Genomic DNA, 13,052 nt, shown 5'->3' with positions numbered 1-13,052 from the left:
GGGTGACCCATGTACTCACAGAAATACAGTCCACCGCTGATAGTTCGAGACTACCACTGAAGCGTGCACATTCGCCGTGCCGAGACCAACTTTCTGACAGTATGATACTGTAAATAGTATTACAGCCGTAAAAAATTTATTGTTGACTATTTTGAATAGCAGTAAAATTAAGCTTCTTGGTTATTACAGCAGATTTAGAAATTACGTTCGTTTCATTTATTAAATCGCTTTATCATTAACTGTACCGTTAAGAGCGGCATCTTTTGGTTTAGTACAAATAATATCTCTGAATAACTCGGGTTTAATCAGGAACATGATACTAGCAATAGTTTCATTTTACTTTTACAAGCTTCTTAAAACGATTGTTGAGCTACCTAACGTGCTTATTTCTAAATTCAATTTCTTGTTCTAGCTCTCTGTTATGTTTCGTAAAAAAGTAGTCTTGATTATCCCGACATGTCAATCAGACGTAGAATGGTCGAAAGACTGGTTAAGCGAGACTAATTTCAAAACAAGGGCACATAACCTATCTTTTACTCAAAAGTGTCTGGATGTTATGGACGACTCTTGGAACCAGTTTTCAGTCTATTATTTATACATGATTAATGGTCATAGCTTATTAAGTACAACATGATCGTTTATTTAGTGACTATAATTGTGTGAAACTGATTTGAGGCTTGGCATATATATAAATATTGTGGCGTAATTGTCGAGATATATGGAGATATTTATTTATGGTGGGTCACCCTATTAATGGTAATATTTTAATACATGTATATAGTTAGTATTATAAGGTCCCGACTGACCGTGTTGACAGTACCGTGCGTCAAACGCCAACACGTCGCCGTAACAGATGGTTTCATTGGCTATTACCTCACGCCATCCAGGTTATATAACAACTGTTTCAGATCCTAGTGTAGTAAAAACAAGTAAAATGAAATTTTGAACTATAAAAAACGAAACGAAATAGGATCTGTGTTTTAATTAGATTGATGTTCAAACTGATCTTATCGGGGCCTAATTTGTTTGGATCGAAAAATGGCATTCACAATGACATTACTAGAATAAGGCTATGTTCACACTGATCTTACCTCAGTCGAATATGTTCAGATCAAATAATTTCATTCACAATGACTAGATTTTGTACAGATCTGATCTAGGCCTTTATTCACAAAAACGTTTTAAGAACATAGTCAACCACTAAAATTTGTACTAGTTATGGTGGGGTCCAGGGGCTAATTGAAGGGGATGTAATAATACATATCGCGTCATGGGTTTAGAGTTTTTGCGCCCCCTCTCAAAGGGTTTGTGATATTTAATGGTATTGGCACACATTTGCCATTTGTGCTCCCTGGACATAACCCCCAAACAAATAAACACAAGATGATTGGTCATTTATTAAACAGGCAATATGCAAGAGCTAAATCTGCCTATTTCACATCTTTCTTTAGGCCTTAAATGTTATACAAACAATTAACATATATAATCAAGTCTTGATGCCATTGGATAGGTCCGATTTTAAATAGATTAGAAAGGTTCAGCCATTTAATGATTCAATCAAAAAATAGGAAAGGGAGGCTAAGCTTCAAACAACCAGTACACACATCTTGTCAAACTTTCAAAGGGTAATTACTTGGCTCAGAATAAAGAAATTTGAATGAAATTTTCAATATATTCATTTTGCATTATCTTTTTTTGGACTATTATAGCAAAAACGGCCAGCTCTTTATCTAAAACTTACATAATGTATCTTTAAATAATGTCAGAAGCATGGATTCTGTCTGACACTAATTAAAACATAATTACATTGCTTTAAAGATACAATATGTGCTTATTAGAACTCTCAGAATTACCTGAAGAAGCTCATGCTTCTGGGGGAACTATGGTGGCTCAGTGAGTAAGATGCTGGCTCCCATATGGTTTCCCTGTTCAATAATGCTAGCCTGGAGGTTGTGGGTTCACTCCCAGTGATTTTCTGGCATGGTTTCCCTGTTTAATGATGCAGGAAGAAGGGCCTGACAAGGACAGCAGTCTATTCGTTCGGATGGAGCGATAAACCAATGTCATGTGTACACATTTGGTGTGCACGTAAAAGATCCCTTGGCAGTTGGAATTCGATATAATAGTAGGCTTACTTTTTGTTCAATTTTGTTTTGATAATATGCTTGCGCGTAGCGGTCTTTAGCTGTGGGAGAAAACTGGAGGTCCTCAGAAAACCCACAAGGTCGGACAGGCAACCCTACATCTTGTCACATACAGCAAGCAGGGAATCAAAACCTCTTGACCTCTTGACTCATTGATTGACCATTCGGTCACCCGACTGTGCAGATGTGAAAACACTTGATCAACTGTAAAGCTGGTCAATTTGTATGTCAAACTGTCCAGACTAATATGACAATGACAAAAAGGGATAAAGAGAATCTTCTATAATGGATTTTTACCTGATCAATATCTTACCTTTTTACCTGAATCAAATTACCTGTGTTATCTGAATACATAGGATTATAATCATTTCAATTCATTATAATTATCAAGTAGGTTTTACCTGAAATATCTGTGGTCTTTGTCTAGATGCACATAGAAAATTTTCTCCCGGTTTCTTGCAGCTGGTCTGCGAGCTACCAAACCCTTCGAACTAGGCTTTAAGGCACATGCTGGATCACTCCTCCCCCATCTCAGCATCATTTGTTCATTTGGATGGGATGAAAAACTAAGGATTGCATGCAGATAAACAAGCCTAGAAATAAGGCACCTGTCACAGACAATGTCAGGCATAGATTCAGGTTTTGTCAGGCACAAAACCTCTGGTACCTGTCATTTTTTCCAGCACTGATATGTCTTTTTTACTGATATTATTAATACATGTCCGGCACTAAGTTGACTTTGTCAGGTACTATTTCATTAGTGCCTGACATTTTGTAAGGTACATCTAAAAGCGTTATTTCCAGGCCTGCAGATAAAAAAATTTGACAGTTGTTATTCAAAGATCATAGACTGGCCGTAGAGACTTTTGGTTCTACACATACAAAATTTTCACTGGGTTTCTTGTGACTGGTCTGCGTGCTACCAAGCCCCACGACCTGTGCGGGTCGAAACACGTACGGTCAGTCATGAGCTAAGCTTAAGGCACATACTGGATCGCTTCTCCCCCATCTCAGCACCATTTGGTCATTTGGATGGGATGAAAAACCGAGGCATGCATGCAGATAAAACATGTATGGCGGATTGCAAATTAGGCTTAAGGCACACGCTGGATCGCTCCTCCCCCATCCCAGCACCATTTCATGGATCTTACTACTGTTATTGAGTCTAGAATCCAGTCATGGAATTTCCAGTGAGGTTTACCTATGTCTGGTGTAGGACAAAGTGTTTGGCTAGAAAAAGTGTCTAGTTGTTCAGATGGTATGAAAAACCAACGTCCCTTATGGCATGCAGATAAAAAATAATTTGACAGTTATTATTCGAAATAAGAGTGGGCTGTAGCACCTCTGTCCGGGCAAAACTTCCCGAATAGCACACTGCATGGCATATATCCATCTCAGCCAGGGTGCTACAAAAAAATTAGGATGTTGAACCCCATTTCAGTTCCGGTTGTACGTGACAAGGAGTAGGGTCGTCTGTCCAACCTCGTGGGTTTTCTCCGGGTCCTCCGGTTTCCTCCCACTGCTAAAGACCCCTATGCGCAAGCAAATTATTGAAATAAAATTAAAACCATATGTTAGTCCCGAAATGACCTAGTTTGTGTCAAGTGGACGTTAAACCCCATTTCTCTCTCTCTTTCTCTCCCATTTCAGTTAGAATCCCCCGTCTTCATTAGAGCAGAACAGTAGGATGTTAAACCCCATTTCATTTCGAATCCAGTCAGATTACATTCAAATGACTCTAAAATAAACAGAAATGTAAATAGATTTCAACAATTGCCTCTTGAGACAAAGATGTTTATAATACATAATGCTAGCATGTGCTTTTTCACAAGACAGAAAACATTTTGGCCCAATAAATTTTCTCATAATGTCAAGGTATTATAGGACACTGGAATAAAATATATTTATAGGGTAATGTATTATGGAAGTTAAAGGCTCAATACCACTCTTGTTGTAACTGAATAATATGTCCCAATCTTTATTCTAGTCAACAAATTGTACTATTTTACAATATTCCAATTAATTGGTGATATAAATTTCATCTTAACACACCTAATTTTAAAAAATTGGAAAAATTCAACTAAATGATTTGAAAAGCCTGACGTAAAGCTTTTCAAATGTGACTTGGATTTAAAAATATTTTTGAACCCTCTGGACAAGTAAAGTAGGATTTAATGGATAATTTACACAACAGGTAAGACACTAACACATCTAGTACTTAGAATAAGGCTATATATTATTTTCTGGAGCTGTCAAACCAGCCAGAGTGTTATTGTTCCTTTAAATAGGACCATATTAATCTTTTTTACCCAAGATTTCAATTTAGTATCTTGTTATATATTTACTGGGTGATTGATATATTTAACGGTATAATTATTGGGTGATATATTTGACAGTATAAATAATTATTGGGTGATATATTTGACAGTATAAATAAATACTGGATGATATATTTGACAATATATTTACTGGGCAGTATATATTTCACAGTATATTTACAGGGTAATATATGTTATATTTCACAGTATATTTACAGTATAATACAGCGACGCCATTGTCTTTTGTATTAACCCTGAAGACGGCGTAAGTCCAAAAAATCTTGGCACTAATGTAAAAGTTATTTAAATATAGATTATTTCATCCAAATTTTAGTATTTTTTGGTACAGGGCGATATATATATTTTTTAAAAACAATATTTTATTCAGAAATTGAAAGGGATTGAGGAACAGGCATAGCCTATATGACCCCTCTCTCCTAAATACAAGAATTAATATGGATATGTAAAAGAAATAAGTGAGTAAACAACAAAACAATACAATGAATACTTAATGAACAAAATTTTGTATATACATATTTACACATTGGCTACACAGTTGTTTATGTTCGGAATTTGATCGATATAGATGTTAAACTGATCTTAAAACCTTCTGCTGCTGTCAAAAAACATGTGGACCTTTTCAAAGATGGCTAACGAAGTACGACTGCTGCTTACACCGTATAACAGATTATGTGTATTGATAAAATTAGGTATTAAAAGATTTATAGATATTTTGCATGCATCAGAATGTAAGGAGTAATGTAGAGGAAAATGATCAGTATCTTCGAAGAAATGACTGTAATCACACCCGGGGCTGTCCGAAATATGCCTTAAAAATGTATGCCCATTTAGGTCACTGCAAGACAGACGAAGGCAACTATATAATATTTGATTTTTACGTTTGCCATATTAGATCAAGGTTATTCCAAGGGTGATATATGATATAATTGACATTATATTACAGTATTTGACTGTATTATATATTTGATAGTATATTTACAGGGTAATATATGATGTATTATACAGTATAATTTACAGAGTGATGTATTATATATTTGACAGTATATATACAGGGTAATACATGTATATGATATATTTGACAGTACATTTACAGGTTGATATATTTGATAGTATAATTACAGGGTGATATATTTGACAGTATATTTACAAGGTAATATATATTTGACAGTATAATTACAGGGTGAGATATTATATATTTACAGGGTGATGTAGATCTAGCATATAATCTGTTACCGTCTGCCAGACAGAACACACCACCAATATCTAGAGAGAATACATCTTATTCAACAGGTTTCTCAGTCAGGTCTGTATACTTTCTAATATTTAATTAGATACGAGAAGAGGGACTGCAGCACTCCCTTAGCAAGGTGACTATAGCTGGACAGGCTGATACATCTGCGTGGATACTGATTCAAGAAAGAAATACTGTTGAACAGGGATTCTTGAAATTCTAATATTTAATTACAAAGTAAAATGAAATAGAAACAAACTTGTTAAATGTGAAATACCACAAGTTTAACTATAAAGGTGCTGGTCGTCGAGGATCATTTCAATAAATGGTTCCGTTCAGTTTTTACAAAAATATGATGAATTGTAAATTGATATGGTAAAGGTGATATAACAAAAGCAGTGACAGAGGTGCTGGGTAAAATCTTTTCATTTTAGTCAGGAGTTATCTACTCTTGGTATTTTGGTTTTGTTTTCTTAATTAAATGTCAATTGATTAATGTGAGTGAATTCAGCTGTGATAAATTAGATAATGTCTCATTAGAAACTTTAATTTGAGTATGCAGTAAACATCAAACATAAAAAAAACTTCATAAAGGTTCATCAGGAGCAACCCTCTCACAAATTAACATTCACTCATCAATATTCCTAAAGAGGTATTGCCCGTATCACAGATTCCCTCTTTTCAAGGTATTCTTTAAATATTCTTCTACTTATCACAAAGTTCCCACTGAAATATGAAATTCTGTTTTGTTTTTGTTTCAAAAAATATTTAATAACGTAGATACTAGTGATGGAATTAGTGGATTGTCTTCAAACATAGGGTATTCTGCATTTGTTTTTTTTTCTTAAAAAATATTTAGTAAAACTCAAACCAGCAATGGAATTTGTGTCTGCATGGTGTTCCTGTATTCATTAATCAATTTAATGTGACCTCAAAATTGTTAGAACTTTCTGAATCTGGACCAAGCCAGTGGCTGCTCAGTTCACTTGCAAGGGATTACTACCAACACATCTTCTTTTTGAAACTTCATGATCTACCGTTGTATATAAAACTATAAAGTAACGATTTTGTATGATATAAAATATTTCACTCATAATGAAAAGAGGAATGGTGGGTTGAATGGGTTAATGCATAAGGTCCAGCATTAAGTCAAGTGGTGTGGTTTCGATTCCCTGCTTGTAGGAGTAGGGTCACCTGTCCAACCTTGTGGGTTTCCTCTGGGTTTTCTGATTTCTTCTGGTTGAAATAAATTGGAACTATATGTTAGTCCCAAAATGAATTATATTAAACTCTAGGTCTTCCGGTTTCTTCCCACTGTTAAAGTCCCGATATGTGCAACCAAATTATTGAAATAAAATGGAACTATATGTTAGTCTTCTAACCTCTCTCTCTCTCTCTCTCTCTCTCTCTCTCTCTCTTTCTCTGAACCACTCTATGTACCCCAAGGCTCTGTGTGTTCTCTCTCTTTCTCTTTCTCTCTCTCTCTGAACCCCTCTATGTACCACAAGGCTCTCTCTCTCTCTCTCTCTCTCTCTCTCTCTCTTTCTTTCTCTCTCTCTCTATCTTTCTCTCTCTCTATTCTTCTCTTTTTACTGAAAAAAAGTTAATACAATGTCATGCTTTTGTATGAATTGGTTGTGGGTTGCACTAATTCCTCCACATAATTATAGTCTTCAGAGAACAATATAATGAAATGAAATGGGGTTTATATATTGTCCTACTGTTTTGCTCCAACTGGGCTAATGAAGACCTGACAATATAAATGACTTCATTAAATATGATATAACTAATTAGAAATGCAACATCATTAGACTCTAGATTTCAGACTATTGATGAATTTATCTGGTTACCATGGAAACGAAATTATTTGCTAATGGCCTCATTTGATCTCTTTGCCATTAGGAGAAAATTGGAAAATTTAAGAATTTAAAAGAGAATTTGATATAAATTGACTGGTTAATGTCACTATGCGATGTATCTGTTTTACAGGACAATGGTTAAATCTATAAATGAACAAATGAACAAATGGCCAATATCCTGTAATAGAAATATGTGTTTAGTTCTTTTTAAAAGCTTAATGTATAAGTAAGAACGAAATCTACATATTTCAGGTCTTTGTTTTAGCGTCAAATGTTATTTAAACTATTATTTAGACATTTATTTACATTTCAAACCTATAATCAATTCTCTAGACAGAGATTCAAATGAATAAATTAATTTAAATGAAATTTTCAATATATTCAATTTTCATTATCTATTTTTGAAGTATAGCAAGAACGGACAGCTCTATTTTAAATCTTACATAACGCATCTTTAAATTTCATTATATAAAACAAATGGACGGTCTCCTGTAATAGAAATATAGGAGTATTTGTTTCAAGAGCTTAAAGGGGCATTAGGTAAGATTGACAGTTCTTGCTATAATACTTAAAATATAGATAATGAAAACAGAATATGCTGAAAATTTCAGTCAAATTGCTTCCCTCTGAACCAAGATAATTGTTGGTATGATAATGAACAAAGTCTCAATTATGCATTTTTGCGGGTTAAATTATCCATCACAAAATATATTCAAATCCACTAAATATCACAGGCTAACGATGGCATCGCGAGTTGACTATGGTCTGGATAAGTTAATTAATGTCTAATTAATAATTTAGATAACGTTTCAGGCCTAAAGAAAGACCTGCAACAGTCAGATTCAGCTCTTGCATAATGTATGTTTAATGTGAAAGTAAAAGCGAAATGAAATGAAATGGGGTTTAACGTCCTACTGTTCTGCTCCTAACCTGGGCTAATGGAGACGGGCATACCCCATACAGTGTGCTATGAGGGAAATTTTGCCCAGGCAGCGGCGCTACAGCCTACTCTTATATCGAATTCCAGGACCTCGGTTTTTCGTCCCATCCGAACAACTAGACAGCTGTCCTTGTCAGGCCCTCGATCCTGCATCACTGACAAGGGGAGACCACGCCGGAAAATCTGGATGAACTTTCTCGGCAAATGCAGGGATCGAACACGCGACCTCCAGGCTGGCGAGCCAGCGTCTTACCCACTTAGCCACGTGATCCCCGAAAGTAAAAGCGAACATCAGGATATAGGTGAATTGCAATGTGGTTTAACACATCCTACTTTTCTGAAGCAATTACCCACACAAAAATCGTGCTGTTTTTAATTATTTCTTTAGAATGTGTTTTTTTTCCAGACCACATACACCAAATCACATATTCAACCGCTAATAGAAAATCTTGATGCTGTCATTGTACTTCACTGCTTGTATCAGATATAATTTTCTCCTGATGGGAGCCACGGTGTCTCAGTGGTTAGCATGTGCGCACTGTATCATAAGGTCTGTTATTGAGTCAACTGACATGGTTTCGATTCCCCTGTTGTACGTGACAAGGAGTAGGGTCACCTGTCCAACCTCATGGGTTTTCTCTGGGTCCTCCGGTTTTCTCCCACTGATAAAGACCCCTACGTGCAAGCGAATTATTGAAATAAGATTAAACTAATTGTTAGTCCCGAAATGACCTAGTTTGTGGCGAGTGTACTTAAACCCCATCTCTCTCTCTCTCTCTCTCTCTCTCTCTCTCTCTCATGTTATAAATCAAACTATTGAATGTATTGTTACTTTTAAATTTTGTTGTTAATATGGTGTTTTCAGTTGTTATAAGGTTGTACACTAACTATAAATCATTCAGATTCTTTAGCTCTTGTACACAGATTATAAATCAACTTGGTTTTTATACCTGTTCTGTTATTTAAACTGAATAATAAATTTGCTGCCTTCTTCACATCTATTTTATATCTCAAATCGTTGAGAGAAAAACATGCAACTAGTCAAGAGATATCTCAACTCTCCTAGGCCCCTGATGTCAGGCAAAGAGAGAGGGAGGGTGCTTAAGTCCACTGACCACAAAGTACAGAGAGAGAGGGGGTGGACACAGAGCATTGGGGTACATAGAGTGAGAGCTTCAAAGAGAGAGAGAGGACACAGGGCATTGGGGTACATAGAGTGAGGGCTTCAGAGAGAGAGAGAGGGGGCTCCGAGCATTGGGGTACATAGAGTGAGGGCTTCAGAGAGAGAGACGGCACAGAGCATTGGGGTACATAGAGTGAGGGCTTCGGAGAGAGAGAGAAGTTTTAATGTCATTAGGGACTAACGTGTGGGCATACTTTTATTTCAATAATTTACTAACACCCACACAAACCCAGACTCAAACCCATTTCATGCATAGATAGCAGGTCTTATAATTTAAACCACATGTGTCAGACCACCTGGCCACCAAACACCCCTCAAGCTCAAACGATTTTGATTTAATATGTTTATGCACAGAAATACTTCCCGGTGTATAATTAAATGATTGTATATGCATTCAGGTCAGCTCAAACGATTTTGATTTTATATGTTTATGCACAGAAATACTTCCCGGTGTATAATTAAATGATTGTATATGCATTGAGTTCGGCTTCCTGGCAGTTTATCTTCAGTCTGATATATATTTATTATCTGTAGAAAGAAATTCTTAACATTTCCACTCTTTTTTTTGAAAAATGTCAATGCCACAACGGCAGGAACTCTTTGGCAAGAGTTTCTTGAAAACAATTTTTCAAGGGAGATTATTTATGTGTTAGTCGGAGGTTTTATAAATATCTAAGGTATGTGGAAGATAAAGGAGGCGTTAGGTGTAATATAGATTCTACCTATATGTGTGCTTTAACTGATTTAAATTAAAGAGGTGCTGACACTTTGTTGATTGTTGCTGACACAAGGCGGTCATTTTTGATAATGCACAGAAATTTTAAAAGTTCATATTTCATGGTTTTTATATGCCCACATGGAAATGTGGTCCTATATTGCCATCGCCTCCGTCGGGCCGTCGGTCCGTAGTCCACACTTTCTTGTGAACACTCTACAGATTATATTTATGATCTGATGTTTTTGAAATTGATATTATGAAGAATCCTATTTAATTTCAATAATATGCGTTAATTTCTTCTGGAGTAATGGCCCTTGTTTTACTTTATTGCACCTTGTGAATGCTCGAACGACACAAATTATAATCCGATCTGTATGAAATTTTTATGCATCCTTTAAATTAGTGAAACGAAGATGCCTATTGAATTTCGGCAATTTCTGTTTATTATGTTTAAGAGTTATGGCCCTTGTTATTTATTGTACAGTATCGTGAAATCATATGTCTATACCACTTTGTCAGTAGGGTGTGCACAAAAAAAAATGTATGTGTTATTGGACTAAAAATTAAACTATTAGTAGGGCCAATAATATAAATTATTTATTAATGAAATATTATCTTATGGCTATTAGAATAGGTTTTTATTATTGAAATTTCTTTTTTGGTTAAAGACAAATAAAGAGTTGACACTTTCCAGATAGTTGCTGATTGGTAAACTAAATGAAATGGGGATTAAATGTCTTACCTTTCTGCACTAGCTGGACTAATGAAGATAGAAATATGCCAGGCATATCATAAGGTCTGTCTTTGAGTCAAGTGTCATGGTTTCAGTTCCCCGGTTGTACGTGGCAAGAAGTAGGGTCGTCTGTTCAACCTCGTGGTTTTTTCTGGGTCCTCCAGTTTCCTCCCACTGCTAAAGATCCCTACGTGCAAGCAAATTATTGAAATAAAATTGACCTGAAATAACCTAGTTTGTGTGTGTAGATGTTAAGCCCCATCTCTCTCTCTCTCTCTCTCTCTCTCTCTCTCTCTCTCTCTCTCTCTCGTTGGTTTTCTTCAGATCCTCTGGTTTCCTTCCACTGCTAAAGACTACGCCAAGCAAATTATTGAAATTAAATTTAACGTTAGTCCCAAAAATACCTAGTTTATGTCGAGTGGACGTTAAACCCCATGTCTATAACTCTCTCTCTTGTTAAAAGTGCTAGTACCCCTTTAATAGCAGGTGTCTGTAAGAAAGAGAAATTACTTTATTGATATTGTAAGAATGATATTGGCACAGATTAGCAACAGAATTCTAACTTTGTTGTTTTAAGGATATCAGATGCTGACTCGCTGTGCTGGGTTAGATATCCAAGAGGAAGATTGTTGACATGTGGTAACCAGTACATATACCAGTTGATGTAATAGCAGCCAAAAAAATTCATATTTTCGTTTGCCGTGCACACATAAACACGTCACATCAGTTCAACTTCAGCATCTTGTTACGTAGTTGTTCAGATGATTTACGCACGTTCTGTGGTGGAAAACAGCTGAATCGGCTACCAGATACTCTTGTGAGGGTTTTATGTGTTTCATATAATTTGTCTTGGTCCAACATTCAAGAGACTTTCACACAATCGGGGCTGGGGTAATGGTAATGGAATGTAATTATTATATATTTTAAAGTAATGGTCATGTAATGGTTATTGACTTGGTAATTAAGTCATGTAATGGGTTATTAAGTCATGTAATGAGTAATTAAGTCATGTAATGGGTAATCAAGTCATGCAATGGGTAATTAAGTTGTGTAATGGGTAATTAAGTCATGTAATGGGTAATTAAGTCATGTAATGGGTAATTGAGTCATGTAATGGGGTAATTGGGTCGTGTAATGGGTAATTGAGTCGTGTAATGGGTAATTGATTCATTGTACTGTGGTTTATTGTTGTTGCAGTTTCAGTAATTGGCTAAAAGCTAATGCGTTAATCTAATCCAATGTCTTTTAAATGGGATTAAGAAAAGGACCCATTCTGCACACAGAGTTCCATCTACTTCATTCCTCAAGAATAGATCTCTGCCATAAATGTCACCCATATGCAAAAATTATTATACTGTTTTGTAATGCATTTCTACTCCGTTTCACATCGTCGCCTGTCCAACCTCGTGGGTTTCTCCGGGTCCTCCGGTTTCCTCCCACTGCTAAAGACCCCTACACGCAAGCGAATTGTTGAAATAAAGTTAAACCATATGTTAGTCCCGAAATGACCTAGTTTGTGTCGAGTGGACGTTAAACCCCATTTCTCTCTCTCTCTCTCTCCGTTTCACATCTGTCATACACAAAAAGACTGAATAAACTTTTTAAATTTTATTAAATGGAAGCAGAATAAAAACTCAACAAAATTCTCGAAGTATGCTTAGTGTTGTCAACTAAAATTGTCAATTTAGGATTTAAAATGTAGATCAACTAGCTTAGTTTACATTCTATATTCAACCCATATTCTAACCATTGTTCTTTAATTAAGGATTTAAATTTAGCTTAGTGTCTATTCTCAAGTGGAGCTAACTGTAGACAGACAGCCTAAGTTTAGCATGAGAATAAATATGCGTATTGGGTATATTTTAAGAAATTTAAAATGAATCTGTGACTTCATATTCCATTTAT

General features: G+C 35.7%; 1 protein-coding gene across 4 annotated transcripts in view; it reads left to right on the top strand.

The window, feature by feature from the left end:
- Positions 1 to 13,052, top strand: part of LOC126822441 (uncharacterized) — a 186,207-nt gene that overhangs the window by 31,410 nt on the left and 141,745 nt on the right. For all 4 annotated transcript variants that reach the window (XM_050551358.2, XM_050551357.2, XM_050551356.2 and 1 more), the window contains one exon: positions 5,686 to 5,786. In XM_050551358.2, coding sequence (XP_050407315.2) covers positions 5,686 to 5,786 — 101 coding nt within the window. The remainder of the gene's footprint in view (positions 1 to 5,685; positions 5,787 to 13,052) is intronic.

Source organism: Patella vulgata, chromosome 5 (assembly GCF_932274485.2).
Source record: "Patella vulgata chromosome 5, xgPatVulg1.2, whole genome shotgun sequence".
NCBI lineage: Eukaryota > Metazoa > Mollusca > Gastropoda > Patellidae > Patella > Patella vulgata.
This window is presented reverse-complemented; position numbering and strand designations above follow the sequence as displayed.